At 49.0% G+C, this 20,775-nt stretch overlaps 1 protein-coding gene across 4 annotated transcripts; it reads left to right on the forward strand.

Annotated features, from left to right (window-relative positions):
- Positions 1-1,275: 1,275 nt before the first annotated feature.
- TMEM71 (transmembrane protein 71) lies at positions 1,276-19,167 on the forward strand. Of its 4 annotated transcripts, XM_081111276.1 has the most exons (11): positions 1,290-1,558; positions 3,031-3,112; positions 4,747-4,807; positions 5,104-5,316; positions 7,044-7,216; positions 10,325-10,510; positions 12,548-12,623; positions 14,466-14,527; positions 14,618-14,678; positions 16,790-16,879; positions 18,018-19,167. In XM_081111276.1, the coding sequence occupies exons 2-11, from the start codon at positions 3,067-3,069 to the stop codon at positions 18,031-18,033; spliced, it is 984 nt and encodes a 327-aa protein (XP_080967402.1). In that variant the 5' UTR covers positions 1,290-1,558; positions 3,031-3,066; the 3' UTR covers positions 18,034-19,167. The 4 variants fall into 4 exon arrangements, with proteins under 4 accessions (XP_080967404.1, XP_080967402.1, XP_080967403.1 ...); XM_081111278.1 differs by lacking the exon at positions 18,018-19,167 and having other exon boundaries at positions 1,276-1,558; positions 3,031-3,102; positions 15,930-16,909; XM_081111277.1 differs by lacking the exon at positions 16,790-16,879 and having other exon boundaries at positions 18,018-19,152.
- The last annotated feature ends 1,608 nt before the right edge of the window (positions 19,168-20,775 follow it).

The raw sequence follows: 20,775 nt of genomic DNA on the forward strand, positions 1-20,775 counted from the left end.
GCTTTAGCCCACCTTCTAGTGCAGCAGTTCTCAACCTGTGGGTCGCGACCCCTTTGGCGGTCGAACGACCCTTTCACAGGGGTCGCCTAAGACCATCCTGCATATCAGATATTTACATGACGATTCATAACAGTAGCAACATTACAGTTGTGAAGTAGCAACGAAAATAATTTTTTGTTGGGTCACAACATGAGGAACTGTATTTAAAGGGCCAGAAGGTTGAGAACCACTGTTCTAGGGGGTGGGGGGTAAAGGGGATTATGCAAGGATTCTTGAGGGCCATCTTTGAAAGCTGCCTACCACAGGCTAGAAAGGCTCTCCTAACAAGATCCTGCCTGTGGCATCACCTTAGGAGGAAAAGGAACTCAAGAAAAAAAAAAATGAGATGAACGTTTCTGCCTGGCTGACCCACTGGGGCCTCCAAAGTTGGTTTACAGGAAACGAATAAGGAACCCATCCTGCATATCTGAGCTGAGGACTCACTTCTTTCTCATTCCTTTTCTCTCATTTCATTCTCCAAGCCATCCTTTGAAATATACATCATCACGTGTATCATTGAGAAAGCTGCAGCTCCAACAGGTTAAGTCACAGATCTATGGGGGACAGAGTCTGCATCGCAGCCTATGTAGCTCCCAAACCCACACTGTTCCCATGACCCCATGCGCCTCAGTCTTGCTGGAATGTGTATTTTTCTTGGATCGCTTGCAACAGCAGAGATCTGCAGGGACCACCAAGATCCAGTTCTTTGAGCGCTACTAAAATATACATACAGAATGCAAACTAAAATATAGGGTGCAAACTGCCACCCGTACAGTTTCCTGTAAAGCCCAGCGTTTGCTGGATTAACCTATTCCCAGTGCTGACATTCCCCCAGATCAAGCTCCTGGTAGTCAACGGCATTCTGAATGCCATAGCATCAGTGCGTTATCACCAATAAATTGTATTGATTGGAACAAAGCACCGGTATGCAGCGATTCATACTGAAAACTGCCAGAAGATGAGCCACAGGAAGTGTGGCTTGTCTGAGTTTTTCTTATGCTCACGCAGCTGGGGGTGCCCAGTGAGCTCAGAAAAGCGTCTCCCTGGTGACCTGATGTACACACACACACACACACACACACACACACACGCACGCACGCACACACACACACACCGTGGCTGGCCCAGGAGACAATCTTGAGTCTCCACCAGGCTCCCCAGCGAGACTGTCACTCAGGCCGACAGGAAGCGTGACCTCATCCTGCCGCTCAGCCCCCGGTTTCGCAGGCTGCTTTTGAACGAAAACAAGAACAGTTTGAAGGCAGACTTTCCCAAGAACTACATGCTCTTCTGTTCTAGGAAACAGCCAAAGGAACCAGAGGCGGCTGAGGACGAAATCCTGCAAATGCCTGCACCTGCACCGTGCGGGCATCGCCGAGAAGGAGGGGAAGGTGGGGTTTCCCCTCATCAGGCGACCTCTGCACCTGTTGACAGCCCGGCATTCGTCCCTTGCAGCTGAAGAGCGGCTACATCCTGGGTTTCTCCGCTGACCGTCTTGCTCGGGAGGCTTCGTCTTTCAGTAACTATTTTGTTATCTGTCAATTGGAAAGAAAGACAGGGAGCTCCCTTTGGAAAGGATGTGTGTGGGCAAATGACTTTCCCAAACAGATCTGTCGCTTTGAGGGAACTGGTAGACGGGATCTGTTTCTTGAGAAGTTTGAGAGCTGTTTACTGGCGTCTTCTTCCCAGTTACTAACACTCACTTAACTGTTCACGTGCTGCTGTGGCTGCCATGGGTACTCGCAGGGTACGGCTACAGGACCTTGCTTTCGGCTGCAGGACACGTCAGCTCCGAATTGAACTGAGTGCTTGGGGGAAGCTAATACAGGGTCATTGGGGCTGGACATAGTCATATGGTAGTGGTCAAAAGTCAAAGGACCAGGGGCATGCTATTCCACTACCGTGAGACACAATTATTCTACATCCCAAGCAAGTGAGCTCTCTGAATGTGTGCTTTGATTTCAAAATCATGCGAGGCGTGCCAGGCAGTCCTCCTGACTTATCTGAAGGTCTGGATAAGCCACGGTCAATGTTTTCCAACAGGTTTTGCATATAATTTACTGGAAGAATCCACCTAGAGCTACAGAATTATCCTGGGTCAATGCTGTGTGTCACGGCTACAAAAACAACGCATTGCTAAGTTATCACATTTTTTAAATGTGGATGGAGGTGGTGATTCAGAAAAGCATTCAGACCTGCATTAGAAAGCTGTTAGGACAGTGATACCGACACAGCTTAATAGTTAACAGAAGGTAGATCTATGTGGTGAGTTGGTAAATGGTCATAGTGGACATGATGTGCGCACTTGGGGATGTGTTTAAGTTGTAATTGCGAATGTACATAGTATGTCCTCGGGAACTGAGTGTTGAAATCTGCCCAGTGCTGGACTATTTTTAGTGCAATTCTGCTTACGACGCCCAGGAATGTCCAGGCTGATAGCAAGTACGAAAGACCACTGGCCCTCTCTGTGGCTACCTGTCAGTGGTCCAAGGTGTCGGATGAGGGGCAGACACCAATCCCACGCATTACTTGAAACTTGATAATGAGATGGATGTGCTTTGGATGATGACAATATAAATGAGTTTATTTAGAAAGCTCTAGGACCAATCTTTTTTGTTGTTGTTCAGATTTTAAAAAAATTATTGTTGATACTATTACAGATGTCCTCCCATGTTCTTAATCAAATAACTCATTTTTATTATTTTTATTTTGCTGACAAGTGAACCTTTGCACGTCTAGCTTTCCCCCAAGAAAATGTTGATCTTATTTACAGGAAGACATCATTTAGATGCGCTGAGCAAGACAATGGAGAATGTAGAGCAGGGACAACCCCAGGGGTCCTTCAATCCAGTCCCCTGCCTCCCACCCAATATCTCTGCCTTATTTCAGTATACATATCCGACCAGTGCAATTAGTAGATGCCATCTGTTTGGGCATCACTTTTCTATTTTTAACATATAGTCCGCCTTTTTTTTTTAATGTCTTTTGCAGGAAATCTGTGAAGTTTGAACAAGCAGCCTTCCCAAGATGTACCGAACATCTCGACTGATGTCAACACCGGTGGCAAGTCAATGTGGGCGAATTGCGACACGCAATTATCTTCTGAATGATTAGACTTCTTTGAGCCATTTCCTTGCTTTGATTTTGCTGATACTCGTACCATTAACCATCTGTCAGGAGCTTGTGCTTCTGAAATGCCAGTGTTCACGTTGGCAATGATTTTGACTTCATCTCTTTCCTTGAGGGAAATGTGATATTTTTTTCCTTTTAGTAGAAAAAAAAAAGTCATCAGTTGTTTTTAGATGCCTGTGCATAAATATGAAAGGAGATTGTTTATCCGCTACTATTAAGATGCAAAACTGTTTGTCTATTTTAAAAAAACACACACACAACACACTGAATGATTTTGATAGCTACTTGCAGAAAACAAGGGCGTAACTTGTTAAAACGGTAGTGGTTTCGAGTTTCTTCCTTCCTCTTGTTTTTTTCTCCCCAAAACCTGCTTCCAACCCTCCCTCACACACCTACTATTTTCTCTCTTTTTAATTTTATTAACGTTATTGGGGTGATGTTGGTTAATAGGATCATGTAGGTTTCAGGTGTAGATTTCTGTGATGCATGATCTGTATATGCCACTGTGTGCCCCCCCCCAAATCAAACCTTCTTCCGTCACCATATCTTAGTCCCCCTCCACGCCCCATCTCCCCACCCGCTTCCCTCTGGCTACCACCACCCTGCTGTCTGTGCCCATGAGTTTCAGTTTTAATATATCCCACTAATGAATGAAATCATATGATTCTTAGCTTTTTCTGACTGACTTATTTCGCTTAACACAATGTTCTCAAGGTCCATCCATGTTGTCACAAATGGCAGTATTTTGTCTTTACTTGTGGGGGAGTCGTATTGCCAGTGTATGTGTACCGCATCTTCCGTTCATAGCTCAGCCAGGCCAGCCAAACGTCTCAATTCCTCTCGCTGCTTAGCTATTAATGGTCAGTAATGGGATCAAGTTTCGCCAAGCCTGTCGAGTAGAAGTACTCATGGCATTTCTGTATAATACAAAAGTCTGAGTTTAGAATATCAATGAACTACAACATTCCCCAATGGAAATCCATGGCCATGCTTTTGCTCACCTGGAACGAATGGATGGATGCCTTTGCTTCTTAATTAAGAATACTTCCTACGTTAGAAGATCTTTTATGTGAAACCAAACGTTATTGTTTTCCCTCCATGAATGCCTTTTGCTCATTATTGTACAATGCAAGTGCCTTAAAGTGCGCTGTTGAGAGAACTCCAGGGCAGATGATCGATCCCTCAGAAATACTGAGTCGGCTAAAACAGCCAGCGCATGGGGCAATTGGTTTTGGTTTTCTCCAGCTCCACACGAGATGCTGTCTCCCTGCTTTTCATGGGTCAGTTGGATGCTGATGACATATTATTGCCTCATCCTGCCCCCAGGGGCCTCTAAAGGAGTGTTGAGCAGGAGAAGGCACAGGAGACAGAAGCCCCCACACTATTCTGGCTTCCCGTGGGGACCTGGTGACAGGTTGTGTTAGAGCCCATTTGCTGGATGGCTGCCCCAGCTGGAGTCTCCACAGGGGCCGGGACGTCAGCTATTGGCACCTTCCCATTCGCACCGCCACTGTTTGTAGCGTGGGTGCTGGTGAGGGTGATGAACGTCTACTTCTCTCTCCTTGACTTGTGCAGGTTCCTCTGGGTCCGAGAGAGAATCTGCTGGAGAGCTGTCTCCCACGTGCGTTTTCCCAAGGTATTCCATGGGGCTCTTTACAAGAAAAAATCAATCAAATTCTCCTCCTGGAGGCACTATTTTGTTGTGTTCCTGGTTTAAAAACAAGAAGGTTTAAGACTTACTTGCCTTGTTTCATTGATTTTATTCTTTAGATTCCACATAGAAGTAAAATCATGGTATTTGTCTTTTTCGGGCCGACTTGTTTCACTTAGCGTAATACTTTCCAGGTCCATCCATGCCGTCGTAAGTGGTAAGACTTCATTCCTTTTTTGTGGCCAAGTAATCTTCCATTGTGTGTGTCCTTCCCTCCTCAGCTTTGCCTGTGATTTCCTGGCTGGTGATGGTTCCTTTGACTGCTGCTCCCTAGATCCCCTGACAGGCTCCTACCTTCCCTGTCGCCGAAGTCCCAGGCTCCTCACCAACGGCTACTACATTTGGACAGAGGACAGTTTCCTCTGCGACAGAGATGGCAACATCACACTGAGCCCATCCCAGACCAGTGTGATGTACAGGGAGAACTCAGTTAGGTAAGTAGGAAATATTACATGGAAAAATCAAAAGTCCCATCCAGCCATCATTCATTCATTCATTCATTCGCCCATTCAGCATTCACTTATAAGGAGCCCATTCCTGCTCCAGACTGTGGAAGCACAAAGGCTAACGAGGGGCAGGTAGAGCAGACAGGTAAGTAACAGAAGCAGTGATCTGATGCAGGCGCCAGGGTAGAAGTCTGAATGGGGAGGTATAAGGGGAACAGGGAGAAGGCCGATTTTACCTGGGGGGACAGGCTAAAACAACCTTCCTAGAGACTGTGATGAGAGTCTTGAGAGATGCAGACGTCCATTAAAATAGAAGCGGAAAAGGAGACTTCCGAAGAGAGTTCTGAGAGACCCCGATGCAAAGTGGGGAATGCAAGTAGTTTGGTGGAAATACAGCTCAGGGTCAGAGGGCTGGTCTGCAAGAGAGAAGACGGGGCGCAGAAGCAGGGGCTGCGTGGAGGGGGTCGCGTTCCAGGCTAAGCAGATAAACAGGAACCATGGACAGACTGTCCGATTTCTCCATAGCAGGACAACACTGGTTACAAGGTAGAGGACGGATTGCTGGGACTGTGCATGTGTGAGTAGCCAAAGTCTTTCAGAAAGACAGACAGTCACGTCACCCCTCCCCCTTGACACACTTCAGCGACCTCCCTTTGCTCGAACATCCAATTCCAACTCCTTCACATAACATCCCAGGTTCTTCATGACCAGCCTTCTTGCCTTCCGAGCCTCCTTTCCTAGCAGGATCCAGTATGGGACCCTCTAGTGCTTCACTGAACAGGCCAGACCATCCTGATCAGCTCAGAGCTCTCCTCCCTCACAAACCTCCCCGGACTCCCGATGCGCTGTGGCCCCCCTCTGCTCCGACATCTGCTGCCCTCGGCCGGCGGCCCTGGTTCATCTGTCAGAGCACCCTCCCCTCCGCAGCGCAGTCACAGAGCAGAGATGATGGAGCCGGGCTGCCTGGGTCTGCCTCTCAGCTATGACCTCAGACAAGTTACTCAACCTCTTTGTGCTTCATTTTCTTGATTTGAAAAATGGGGTAACCATGGGGCCTAGCTCGCGGGGCCGTTCTGAGGATGGCGTGAGTTACTACACGTAAGCCACTAGGAAAGACGCCTGCCGCAGAATGAGCTCCGTGAAAGCCTTAGCTACAGCGCCACTGTTCTTGTCTTCTCCCATACTGGCTTGGATACTGCTGGTACCCGAGGTTTTGTCTTCTATTTTATTTTTTAATCCTCACCCGAGGATACTTTCCCATTGATTTCTAAGGAGGGTGGGAGAGAGAGGGAGAGACAGAGAGAGAAACATTGATGTGAGAGAAACACATTGATTGGTTGCCTCCTGCACGAGACCCAACCAGGGCCTGGGGCCGGGCGGGAACCAGCAACTGAGGTACATGCCCTTGACCGGAATCGAACCTGGGACCCTTTAGTCCGCAAGCCAACGCTCTGTCCACTGAGCCAAACCTGCTAGGGCCCCAGGTTCTGTCTTTTATCTTGGCATCCTTCACTTTGATCCCAGCACCTGGCACACCCGGAAACGGAAGGAACTTCTGTGGCACGAATCAAGGGAACAAGTACAATGAGCGAGCTTCGTGGACCTGAATGGGAGAGAGGGGCTCTGTTCCTCAATGCGCTCCCACTAAATCCTCGTCTTGAACCTGGGGGTGACCGCTCTTCATTACCCACCCTGCTGCTTTCCTTTCTCTCCAGGATATTTAGGAAGAAAAAGAGGATCCGCAGCTCTTTCCCTTCTCTCCTCCGCCTCGGGGCCTCTAGATCCTGGCTGCGGGGAAGCATCTTCGCTGATGCTGACTCATCCCCGGGCGAGGCCAGCTGGCTGGAGGGAGCCGGCAGCCTGGACGCGCAGCCTTGCAGCGACAGTGGTGAGTCCGCCCCTCCTTTCCCTAGTGGGACAGCTCCGAGTGGGCGCCGCAACGCCTGGTCCTGGACCAATGTCAGGTCCGGGGACCACAGTCATTTGGGCAGAGAGGATGGGCCGCATTTAAAAAATTCACCTACAGCTCTCTCCACACTACTCATATGATCCAAATACATATGTGTCCATGTCCTGCAAGATAGCCCAGAATTTACATGCCTAAATTATCAAGCTGATAAAACCTGGAAAATACATGCGCATCTCCAAGGTGTCCTTTCTGCAAGGCCTGTGGGTGGAGGAAGAATGCTGGAGTTGGAGTTCAGGTCCTCGTTTGGGCACATGTGATAGTTACTTAACTTGGCCAAATCTCAGTTTCCTCATTTTTAAACAAGATATGTAGGCATAGTGTGATAATAATATATTTATATATTATCATATATATCAGTATATGATACTAATATATGACATAGTCCTATTGAAATATATGCTGTATGTATATATTAGATATACCTTACATTATATAATATTATTCACGTTATGTAATATATTATACATATAATATGTACACATATGCATATAAAACATAGTAATGGAAACTCAAAGCATATTTTAATATTAAAAGGAACAATAAATATCAGGCATCTTTCAATGCTGGATGCTCAGTAATTTGTAGTTATAATTACTTTTATTAGTGGGAAAGAAACAGTGGGTATTTATCGGGACAATTAGAGGAAAATATTAAATGTCTAGGGGTAGGCAGGCTCTGGGATATGGCAAAGCTCAGGAATCTGGTGCTTGGAGGACCGGAGTTTGGGAATCGCTGTTCTGAAGGCAGTGCTTCCCAGATTTGGGAATTCACATCTAGTTTTCCCATGGCTGCCTCTTCAAAATGTGTCCAAACAATTTTAAAGCAATTGGACCACAGCAGCGCTGCACATGCTTGGGGTACCTTGTTAAAAAATCCTCAAGGTTTCCAAATATCTTCTAAATATAGCGAATCAAACCGCCCCCTCCGAAATCGGTGATTCGTCAGCCGGGGTGCACACGGGGCTTGGAGATCTCTCAGCTCAGCTGTCAACTGTGATCAGCGCTCCCCAGGCCCCGTGACTCTGATCAGCAATTTCTTTTTCTCTGGAAATGTAGCCTCGTTAGAAAGACTCAAGAATTCAAAATTAAGTTGTTTTGCTGTTTTCTCTGGGCAACGGATGCAATCAAAACTCACTTCTCCTCATTTTCTCTTGCTTCATTTTTCAGGCTAAAAGAATTTTTTTTTTTTGTCGTTGCCTATTTTGTTGATCCTCAGTTCACCCCTTTCACAGCTGTGTCGAGACCCCTCCCCTCATTAGTTGCAATTCATTCTTCAGGCAGCTCCCTGGACCCCAGGACTGTGATGGGGGATGCATTCCTGGAGGAGGCCCCTGAGTTACACTGAAATGGGTTGAGGACTCAGGCAGGGAGGACTGGGCGGGACTTCCCGCTCTGTGTCTGCCAGTCCAGAGACAGAAAGGCAAGTTGGCCTGAGGCAGGCAGAGCTGGAGGTCTGCGGTTTTCTTGGGAGCTCATCCTTGCCTCTCCGTGAATATCCTCGCTGGGAGCTTCTGTCTGTGGCTCTGTGCTTCCTTCTGTAGCCGGCAGCAATGCCCGCTGTACTGGCGGAGGGTATGGACATGGGCTGGGAAGAAACAGGTCCAGCCTTCTAAACAGAAGTAAATGACGCCAGACCAGCCGGCAAACAGGATGGAATGAATATCTTCAAATCTAACACGAGAGAGCTGATCGCCTAAACGTCTCTGCGTTATGACCCTTTCATTTACTATGAAGGGCGGAGGAAAAATTAAATATCAGTTGGGGGCAAAACATGTGTTTTAAGAGATGAAAAATCCTTGACCATTTTTTAATGCTAAGATTTTTTTTGTGTGGCTTCCCTCCTTAATGTCATCTTTTCTTTAAAAAATCCCGTGTAGGATTTCCAGAGTTCCACGTAGGATACAGTTTTCTATTTCATCCAACGCTCAGTGGCAGTGGTACGAGCTCAGAGGGCAGCCTTGGGCACTAGCGCAGGACACTTTTCACAGCCGTGGCAGCCTCACCCACATCTTTCCCGATCTTCATTAGGTGCCACTCATGACTATTATCAGCCATGAGAGTTCCCAGTTCCTTCTGATGTCCGCCTTAACTTGACCACTTAGCCTCTTCTCTTCATTAAACAGCTTTGTGGAGGTCTGATGGTATTATGGAGGACTGTACATGTGTAATGTATCTCATTCAGTGAGTCCAGACATATGCAAACACCCATGGCACCGTCCCCATCATCCAGGTGACAGCCAACACATCTAGGAGTTTCCTGGAGTCCCCCTTGTGGTTTGTTTTGGTTTCTTTGATTCTTGTAGTAAGAGCATTCAGCGTAAGAGCTACCCTGCTGACAAGTTCTGCGGCGCATAAAATACCGTGTTGTTGACTATAGGCACCCTGCCCTATCCCAGCAGATCCCCGGGGTCTTCTCTGGGGGTGACCCTTGCATGCAGCCTCCGTCTTTCCCTCCGCTGTTATCTTCTCGGTCACTGGCCCTGCAGACACCCCGGGACAGCAGTCAAAGCCGAGAATCCTTTCTGATGGTTCATGATTTCTCTCAGAGCCCCCTGGCTGTGTACCACATATTACAACCACGTTATTTGCCCCAAAAATGCACAGAGGCCTGCCTAGGGTGCCACCCTCACTCACACAAGCCATCGCTTGGGTGCCTGTGGCGTACATTGCAGCCGCCTCAGCCGGAGTCCAACCCTGTGACCCGCCTCCAGTCTGGGTTCCCAGCTTCATGCTCCCCGGGCTCCCCTGGGTCACATGGGCCCTGTTCTCACCCCACTGGCCCTGGCACCCGTCACCCGACGGTCATGCCCCGGCCTTCGCAGGTCTCTGTGCTGAAGACCTTCCTCTCAGCGTTCAAGGAGGACGGCAGCTGGAAGTGCCCTCTCCTCTAGGGGTCCATGTCCCGTCCTGCTCCAGGGGCGTCTCTCCTACCACGGTCACTAGCTGCAGTGCACTGAGAGTCGCTGAACACGCACACACGCGTGCACACACGTGTGCACACACGCTTACGGAGCCTCTGCCCTTCCAGGCGGTGATTTTGACTGGGCGCTGACTGATGACTGGGCGTCGGAGCGGCTGGAGGCAGAGTCCCTGGCAGCCTCCTCCCCGGGCCACCTCACACCTGAGACTCCCGGAGGAGACTCCCTCCGAGGGGCCCTGCAGCCCCGGGGGACGGCTGCTGAGCATCTCCAACGGGGCATTTTGCATCATTCAAGTGAGTTTTTTTTTTAAATCTTTGCCACACCCAAATAATCCTTCCTCGCAGGGCCTGAGAGCAGCGTAGAGGTAGGTGACTACCACACACGGAGGAGGGGCATCACCCTGCCTGAGGGGGGAGGACCTGGGGGGCTGCGGGCCCTGGGGGACGCATTCACAGAGAGGGTGACTGCCTCCAGGTGTCACCTTAGGGCAGTGGTTCTCAACCTTCTGGCCCTTTAAATACCGTTCCTCATGTTGTGACCCAACCATAAAATTATTTTCGTTGCTACTTCGTCACTGTCATGCTGCTACTGTTATGAATCGTCATGTAAATATCTGATATGCAGGATGGTCTTAGGCGACCCCTGTGAAAGGGTCGTTTGACCGCCAAAGGGGTCACGACCCACAGGTTGAGAACCGCTGGCATAGAGGCATCAGAGGGACTGGGTCGGCAGTAGTTTGGTTTGTTTGGTTGGTTGTTGTTTTTTAAAATATGTTTTTATTGATTTCAGAGAGGAAGGGAGAGGGAGAGCTAGAGAAACATCAGTGAAGAGAGAGAATCATGGATCGGCTGTCTCCTGCCCACCCCACACTGGGGATCGAGCCCGCAACCCCGGCATGTGCCCTGATGGGGAATTGAACCATGACCTCCTGGTTCATAGGTCCACGCTCAACCATTGAGCCACGCCGGCCGGCCAGGCTTGTTTTTTAAAAACCCTGAAGACATTTGGCAAAATGTTAAACTTTGTTAAATCTGGGTAGTGCATACACGGGTGTCTGTTATTCTATCTTCATACTTTGCTTTGTATTTGACACATTCCATATGAGGAAAATAGAAAAGGGGGGGGGGGAGTGTCCTTTCACGCTATGTCCCTGGCAAGGAAAAGTCCAACGATGGAAAGCTACCGGGGTTTCCCGCTGGGAGCCAGTCTGGGATAAACTCAGCAAGCACATCCCTTAGACTGTAGTTTGCTAACATCGTATTATTCACGTCTCCACGTGGTGCCACGAGAGCCTTGGGCATCGGCTTCCCAAGGTTCAAGGCCCAGCTCCCCACCTGTCAGCTGGGCCTCAGAGACAGCCCACCTGGCCTCTAAAACGCGACCTTTTCCTCTGTCAGCGGAGATCCTCAGCGTCCCGCCTGATAGTGACGAACAGCATGCGGGGGAGGCACTGAGCATCATGTGTCCTGTGTGCTAACGAGCCCGAACGTGGGGCTTTGAAGCACTTGGCAAATAGGCTGGGGCCTGTCCACACTCTCCTGTACCTCTTCCCATGGTGATCCTCAAACGGCTCTGGTTCCTTTTAGGTGATTAAAACGCTACTCGGAGTTCTGGTTGGTTCAACCCATGCTGATCACGGCTGGAGAATCTGCCGTCTTTCCCCCTGTGGCTCAACAGCAAATATGCTGTTGATAGCAAAGGGTTTTGCAAGGCCAGGCGGCTCACGATATACACTCCTTTTTTTGCTTTTTAGAGACGCCCCATGGGCAAGTTGCAAATTCTCTTTCCCTTCCTGGTCTCAGGCAAAACATTGTGTTCTGGGTGGATGGGGCTTTTCAGTCTTGGCTCCGGCCCCCCATCGCTGTGTGGACACATTTCATCATTCCTCTCGTCTTGGTCTCCTCGTTTTCAGAACTTAGGGTAATGGTTCCTACCTCCTAGGTCTGTTGTGTTGATTGAACGAACCGGTGCTCGAGAGCTCTGGGAGTTACACGGCACTCCCCACATGTCGGCAGCTTCAGAGCTCGGTTTTAGACGTCCGCATACAGTCTACAAACCCTTCCCCCAACATCGACGTAAAAGGCGGGCCCCAAATTCTTTATGGAGCATAATCATTTATTTTTAATGATAGGAAAAAAAATGATTGGCAGAATTTTTCTAGCGTTTGATGATTTTATCTTGTTACTTCTGACAAGTTGTTTGGGATGACACATCTGAAAACTTTCTTCCTGGTTGGTGTGTAGGAGAGAAGTTTTACTATGACTCTGCTGTTCCGAGATTGTTTAACCAGCAATGCCTTCTAATTCATTTATGTCTATTTTTCCTGTTAGAAACCAGTTCGTTGGGAGAGATCTCCTTTCAGACAGTTCTGCTGGCTGCATGCTTGGCCATGTCTGCATGTGCAAGGTAATTCCGATTCTAGCTTCATGCGGTGGTGATTCATAATGAATGAAGCTGTAATTGATGGATGATTCACTCGCTTTATTCCACAAAGCATTTCCAGGTAGCTCTGTGGTCGGGATGTGATCTTTGTCTCTCCCTGATAAATGCTCCCTCCTCCCATCATCTCCCAAAGCATACAAAAGCCAGGGTATCTTGCTAGAAATTGGAGGTTGCTATGTGTCATCCTTCGTTTAAGTCCTCTGTGACTCTTGGTTACAAATTCAGACCAAGTACCTCTGCCTGGAGTTCAAGAGCACTTAAAGTTCCCACTAGGGGACTGGGGATCCTGCTGGGACTCCACCGTTCCGTTGTATTTTTAGGTCCTAACATAAAGGCTCTGTTCCAGGGATGCCCTCGCAGCATCTCAGAGCACATAATGCCCTCGCCCAATTAAAGGCAGGTTTCTGTTCTACCTGCTGTCAAGCATGTCCTTCCTGTCCTTCTCTCGCCTGAGTCTCCAGGCCAGTGATCACATCCCTTCTGTGCTGAGCCCACTCGTGCCCCAGTGCCTTTGCACTTGCTGTTTGCTCTGTTGCCTAGTACAGTCTTTCCCCGAAAGCCTCATAATGTATGTCTTTCCGGAATCTGTTCCAACGTCACATCATCAGGGAACCCTCCCCTGACCACTCTCCATCACACAGACCTCACTTTACTTTTCTTTAGAGCACTTATTAAATGTTCATGTGTATAAGTGCTAATGACTTATTTCTCCCTATAAGGATGGGAACTCCGCGAGAGCTGAGACATGGCATGTCTCTCTCACTACTGCATCCCCAGCTCCAGGGGCTCATCAGTATTTGCTGAGTCAGTGAAAGAGGGGGGAATGGCACAGTCCTGGGGTCTTCGCAAGTGCTACTTGCTCTCCCCTCTTGAGGGTCAAGTGCCTCACATCACGTAGGGGAGTTGTGTTTTTCTTTCTTTTTATTTTTTTGGTTTTTAAATATATTTTACTGATTTTTTACATCCCTTGAGTGTGAGCTGCATTTAGATACTTGCTTCAGGTGGTTGAGTTTTTTATATTTTCTTTTCTCCTTTGTACATATTTGTAATTTCTTTCAATAACTCATAGTTTGAACACAAAAACCATGAAGACATTATTCTTTAAAAAGAAACCCACCCCGTGCCACAGTCGTTCAGCAGATTGGCAAAACCCCAGATGTTTCGCAGACTTTTGGGGCGGGGTTGGGAAGCAGGGGGCACTTCGACTTTCTCCTTTGTTTTTCTTCTAGAAGTTTCAGGCTTCTGTGGTTTCCATTTCAGTCTCTGACTCATTTTGAGTCAAGGAGTGATGTACATGTGCAGGCTCATTCTTTGCACGTGGATATACAATTGTTTCAATACCACTGGTTGCTTTTGCAACTCTGCTAAAAATCACTCAACTCTCTCTGTATGCATCTTGTTCTGAGCTGTCTCTCCTCTTACATTGATCTATATTTCTATCCTTTGTCAATACAACACTATCTCTATTACTGTAGTTTTTTTTAAATGTTTTTATTGATTTTAGAAAGAGTGGAAGAAGGAGAGCGAGAGGGAGAGAGAGAGAGAGAGAGACTCTTTGGTTGGCTGCCTCCTGCACGCCCCCTACTGGGGATCGAGCCTGCAACCTGGGCCTGTACCCTAAACGGGATTCGAACTGGAGACCTTTTGGTGCATGAGACGATGCCCAACCAACTGGGCCACACTGGCCGGGACCCTGTAGTTTCATAGTAAATGTTGACCCCGTACATCTATAGTCGATCTGAAAGGACCTCTCATGTGTCGGCAACGCACGGTTACTCTGCTGACCCAGCCGTCTTGTCGGTGCAGGTGGCTGCTGGGAGGACTGGTAGCCGGTGTCTTCACGTGCTCCTTGACCATCATGATTGCCTGTAAGTCACCGTTTCCCGAGTGGCCGCTCTGATTCCTGGGCTCCCTTCCAATGTCGGTCATTCTGATGTATTTTCTCTCCCTCATCCAAGATGTTGTCAAGTCCCTGCTGCTCAGCCTTGCCAGCTACTTCAACGCCGGCCCCTGCGCTCGGTGAGTGTTGCCTCGTTACCCTCGTCTGCGCAAAGGCGACCGTGAGCCGCGGTCCCAGATCCCTCTGGCCTGCGTGATGACGGCGAGGACCGCCCGGGAAAGGCCCTGGCCGCCCGTCCCGACGAAGGCTTCCTCTTGCCACTAACATCTGACAGTCTTATCCTGTCTTTAAAGCCTTACATCAAATAGGTAGTTAATGTTTAAGGCAGCAGGACTTAGGACATGATGTGAACTTTAATTTTTAAATAGTTCTAAAGGGCTTTAGTAGAGCCATAGCCCTGCACTTTAAACATACATCCTGTGAGGAAGCCTTTTTTCTTAGCGTTTCCCCAATAACTGGCACCCTGATCGGGAAATGATCCCGGTGACCAATGCTAATGTCCCTGCCACCCCTCAGGCAGGGGACCATCGCCCTGGCTGCTGGCTGCAGGCTCAGCATATTCAGAGGGTGGCTGGGACAAGGGAGTTGGGGGGGGGGGAAGCTCACAGAATGTCAAACAGCCTGTGAAGCCCCATTCCTTGAAGATGGATGTGTTAATTACCTTCCCTTCAGCATGCAGCCTGAGTGGAGCCAAATCCCGGGGCTGCAGCCTGAGGCCTGCATTCAAATGCGCCCGCTGGCCTTTGCTCTCCATGCTTCCTGGCCCTGTTCACGGGATCACGGTTAATTCTGTGATCACAGCGAGGCTGAGAGAGATTTATTTTGTTGAGAGCTCCAGCCGATATCGATTTCCTGGCACTTTAAGCGATGCTTCCCCTGCGTCTCCTGGCGTTCCAGGTTTCTGGGTGCAGGCGCTCATACGGCTAAATTTTGTCTAATCTGATAGTTAGGAAACTGGGTCCTGAGGTTATATGAGAAGTCCTTGCTCTTCAGCCTGGTAAATGAATGGCATTTGTTTAAAGCTCTTCTAAGGCACTCTCCCCTTCCCCTGGCTGTGGTCGCTCTCCACCTCATGGGGCATTAGCCACCTGTCTGCTTGTGAGCTGGGAGGTCGGTATGTTAGTCAGGACTGGCCTGGCCGACAGACAATGCCTGAACTGAAGAATCCACCCGAGGAGTCATTGCGTAGCCCAGCTTTCAGAAGGGAAGGCATTCCTGCTTGTCAGGTGGTGCCACCTGCATACACCCCTTCTCTGTGGGTTTTAAGATGAACGTGTACAGTTAACTGACCCCCTCTCGAGAGTCGGGGGGGTGGGGGCTGGTTTAAAGAGCAGATGCATGCAACCTGATGCTGGGCCTCCCGACTCCAGATGTCTGCGGGGAGGTCTCCACCTCCAGCAGCCTCTCCAGGTCACTCTGCACATGGACTGCGAACTTCGTGGAAAGATGTTTGTAAGACCCCAGCGTGGCATCACGGAGCCTCCTAAGACTCTCTTCAGGACTTACGTGCTCTGTGCGGTGCTGGGTGCCCAGCTCTGCTCAGCAGACATTTATGGTCTCATTAAGGGTCACACACTGGCACTAGGTGCCAGGGTTGCGTGCAGGGCCCTGAGAATGCAGAGTCCAATGCAGGGGTGGGAACCTTTTCCTGCCCAGGGCCACGTGGATATTTAGAACATCATTCGGGGGCCATACAAAATTATCAACTTAAAAACTAGCCTGGCTGTGTTTGGTCAAACCTTTCATTAACTCACCCCCAATGCCTTGGCAGGGCCCGACCACATGATTTCACAGGCTTCACGGGGCCCTCGGGCCAGACGTTCCCCACCCCTGGTAGAAGGACGTGGAAAGGGCACTGTGGAGTTGGAATACGGGAAGTGCAAGCACAGAGTTAGCACAGTGGCTATGGGAACCCCAGGAGGGAGGTCCCTCCAGACCAGGAAAGGGGGAGGGGGGGCGGTGGAGTAAGGGCAGGAAGGCTTCCGGAAGAGCCTGGGTCTGACCTGCAGGCATCAGGTCACTTCCTGCTCTGAGGGCACCTCCCGCTGTTCTGAGCTAATTTGTTCTCTCCTAAAAGTAATTAGATCAGAACAAGGACCATGATTCCTTCTGAAACACCCTCATCTCCAGCCTCATTTCTGCAGTAAAAGCACTTCTTTGGTTACTTGTGTGCACATTTTAACTTGCTCTCTCGCTCTCTCTCCATTTCTACCAATTCCCTGCCCACCAGGCGTCATCCACACACGCTCTTGCCTTTAAGACCTATGAAAACAAGGACTTCTGACTTCACTTCTGTATCCAGCTCAACGCCTTGGAAATGGTACATACACCATAAATATTCATCACACTGAATGTCTTTGCTGCATCATTTCTTAAAGTACTTTATAGCCAAGGGCTCTGTGCCTATACAGTATAGATTTTGCAACCCCCTCCCTCACACAGAAACATCTCCTGAAACTAATGAGCCAAAGACGTGGTTATTACCATCAGGAGTCAAGAGTGACTCATTAGTCTGTTCCAAGAATCAAGGACGAGGATCTGAGGGGGTGGAGGGCAGGCTGGGAACCCAGTTCCGCAGACACTGATGGAAGAGCCCTCCCACCTGCCCTGCACTCTACATATGTCAGATTAGTGCCGATTCTTGAGCACTTTATGCTTCTCAAGTCAAGCCCTTGTCTTACCGTAATGCAATTCTTACTCAACTGGCTTCTTTGTTAAATTTAAAGTCTGAGTTTGGGCCCCGGCCCAGTAGCTCACTTGGTTGGATCATCGTCCCAATATTGAACCCGCCAAAGTTATGGGGTTCAATCTCTGGTCAGGGCACATACAAGAGTCGACCAATGAATGCATACATAAGAGGAACAACAAATCGATGCCCCACCCCCCCTCTCTGAAAAGAAATAAAATAAAAAAATAAAGTCTGTGAGTTTGGGGACAGTCTATATTGTCCACCATTGGCCAGAGTGTCCCTTTCAAATGAAGGTTATCACAGGTACCCCACCTGCCCGTCTGCCAGTGACGTGTTAGCATCAGCAGTCTGCATTTTGCCAACTTATGGCTTCAGGGTAGCAAAATGGGTAACCTCTGTTCTCTGTACACTGACATGCAGGGAGGCAGTTGGCGAATGAATGAACAAACTTTAGGGAGTAGAAATATGGGAAAACCCTAGTTGGTACCCTACGGGCATTTCAGTTGTAAACTGGGTCGGGTGAGAAAACAATATGAAATGGTCATTAACTAACTAACGAGCTGGGAGGAGGGGCCAAAACCTCTGGAGCCTGTCAGAGGGAAGAAAGAGAACTGATAAGGAAAAAGAAAAAAAGGTTGCTGGACGCTGCAGCTCTGCTTTCCTGGTTGTCATTCAAGCTAGTGTGCACGTGCGTGCGCGGAGACTAGACACGGCGCTTCCTGTGTGTGGGGATGAATTATGCATTTCCTGTCTCCTTTCTCTGATCTAGGTTTGCCAAAATTTGACAGCCATTCAGGAGTGCCTGTGATGAATGTCTTCAATCTGAATATCCGGAAATTGTCCCATTTCCAGTCTGCTTGGAATCAACTGCTTTACTGGAAGGGAGTGAGCGACTGGATACTCGAGAAAAGCCATTTTCATTGGGTTATTTTTTTTTTAAATCCCCAGTTTCACCCTCGTAAAACTGTACTATGTTTGTGAAAACAATATTAATTCATCTTTCTGTTGCAAATACTGGCAGTGGAGAAGGGAAGTACTGGGAAATGTGACAGAGGACATGCCACCCGGGTAGACATTGTCCTGTTACTCCCTGAGGTGGTGGTGCTCACACGTTAATTATCAACAGGGGATTCTATGGGGAGCTTGTAACAATGCCGATTCCTGGGCCTGCCCACACGGGCTCACCCTCTGCTCAGCTGCTTTAGCCGAATAATGAAAGCGAGTTTATAGAACCAACACCAGCATGAACGTAATGAAATGCAGCTTATACCGTGTAGAAAACATCAGTATTTTTGCTGAAGGAGTGGCTCAGTATTGGGTGGTGACCGTAGATGACAGGTGATGGAAAAGGGGCAGGATAGAGCCTTTTTTTTTTTTTTTTGGAAGGTACATTCTTCTTTTAATTTTTGTTTTAAATTGAATTTATTGGGGTGACATTGGTTGATGAAATTATATAGGTTTTAGGTGTGCAATTCTATAACACATCATCTGTGTATAGTACTGTGTGTTCACCACCCCAAGGTCAAGTTGGAGGGTATATTCTTATTTTGAACCATTTTCTTTACCAAGTTTTCACCCTTCTTGGTACCTTTCACTAAAATTCAGAAAAATTGCTCTAGGGCAAAATAAAGGCAAAACCCCAGAGTGCTTTGAAAGATGAAACGACGGTGCTGTTACAAAACCAATGAGGGGGCCGCCAAGGTGCTCCCTCTCCACCCCTCCTGCCTGGGCCATGTTCCCAAATGTGTCAGGCAATTCACATGGGTTCTATATGGTATTCTCTGTCTAGAAACTTCTGTGGAGAAATTTGTCTTTGCTTAAAATGGCAATGTCAAAATATCACTGTTATGTCATTTGTATTTTGGGTTGAAAATATGTATTAATAATAAATGGAGTCACCAGCAAAATTGAGCAGCATGAGCAATCGTGGAGGAAAGAGGTTCATGACCCCTGTATGAGTGTCTTCTGTCTGCTGTAACAAATGACCACAAACCAGTGGCTTATACCCCACGGGTCATGGGCTCATGGTTTCACATTTCTGGACGTCAGAAGCTACGATCAAGGCCTTGGCAACATGCTTTTCCTTCCAGAGCCTCCTGTCTTTGGTCAGGCCCTTCCCTGGAGGCAATGCCCTCCCCTGCCTGTCCCTCTTGGAGACCCCTCATCCTTCTCGAGTCCCCTTGGCTCTCACTGCCACTTGAGCCCCCCAGGGTCATTCAGAGACTCCCTTTCCTCTCTGCTCCTGTGCCCTTGGTCACAAGTCCTTTAGGACATTTCAAAGAGACTTTGTTTAAAAATTCTTTTTAAAAAATTTTATTTTTATTGATTTCAGAGAGGAGGGGAGAAGGAAAGAGAGATAGAAACATCAATGATGAGAGAGAATCATTGATTGGCTGCCTCCTGCACGCCCCACACTGGGGATCAAGCCTGCAACTCGGGCATGTGCCCTGACGGGGAATCGAACCATGACCTCCTGGTTCATAGGTCAATGCTCAACCACTGAGCCACATCGGCCGAGTGAGACAGTAATTCTTACTTGTTTTTCCAGATGGCAACCTCCTTGACTTCCCGCTCACCGGCCCCCGCCCCCCCCCCCCCCCCAACTTTTCACAGGGCTACATACCAAGCACTGTCTGGTCCAGTTTAGGGCCTTTGCTGGCAGAGGCTTCTATAGCGGTAACCAGTTCCTGGGTAGAGCTGCCATTTTGGTGAAGCCCCTACTATGTGCCAGATGCTTTATCTGCCCTATCCATAATCCACACCACAGCCCCGCCAACGCCAACGATTACTTCCTGTCTTAGCTGCCCCTACAGGCGAATCCAGATAATAATGCCGGATGTGGGGCAGGCAGCCCTCCTGCACCCTGTAACCATGCTGTTGGCCGTACACAGGCTCCAAGCCACCTGCTCACCTGCCTCAGGCAGGGAGTGACTGTCCCTTCTCTCACCGCCAGGAGTGAGGCTCAGTCGCCTGACCCACCTGCATGCGGGGGGCTGGGAAAGGCGGGAAGCGGGTGGGTCATTTTAAAGATGAAGAAGGCACATCTCAGAGAGAATGTGTCACTTGCACATCCCCCTGTCGTTAAGGCTCCTGTGCCGTTTCCTGCATCCTCACCCCAGCCCGCAAGGCTTCCCCAGGTAAAATCTATTGTGGTGACTTCACCAACAACTCAGATCCAGAATAGTCCACCTGTGCGACAGGGGATGCCAGTCACCTCCTGCGCCCCCCCGCCCCCCACCGTGCGAAAAGGAATCCCGCTATTGCTCACACAGTACAGCAGAGCAGACACCTGCCAACTTGGCACGCTTGGCATCCAGGCCACAGCTCCCTACCAGGCCTTGATGAAGGTCTGATCGTGTATTTTTTTAAAACTCTAGCCCGCTGTGATGGCTGTCCCCCCTCCATCTGCCCCATGCGGGGCGACATCGGCTCCAGCTGCAAGCCACACCTGCTAGAGTGCCAGCCAGTGCCCTGGGGGTGCGGGCAGGTTAGCAGGCGGATGCCCAAATCTGGCCACCGCCTGCAAA

This window comes from Myotis nattereri (assembly GCF_964212035.1).
Source record: "Myotis nattereri genome assembly, chromosome: 17".
Taxonomy (NCBI): domain Eukaryota; kingdom Metazoa; phylum Chordata; class Mammalia; order Chiroptera; family Vespertilionidae; genus Myotis; species Myotis nattereri.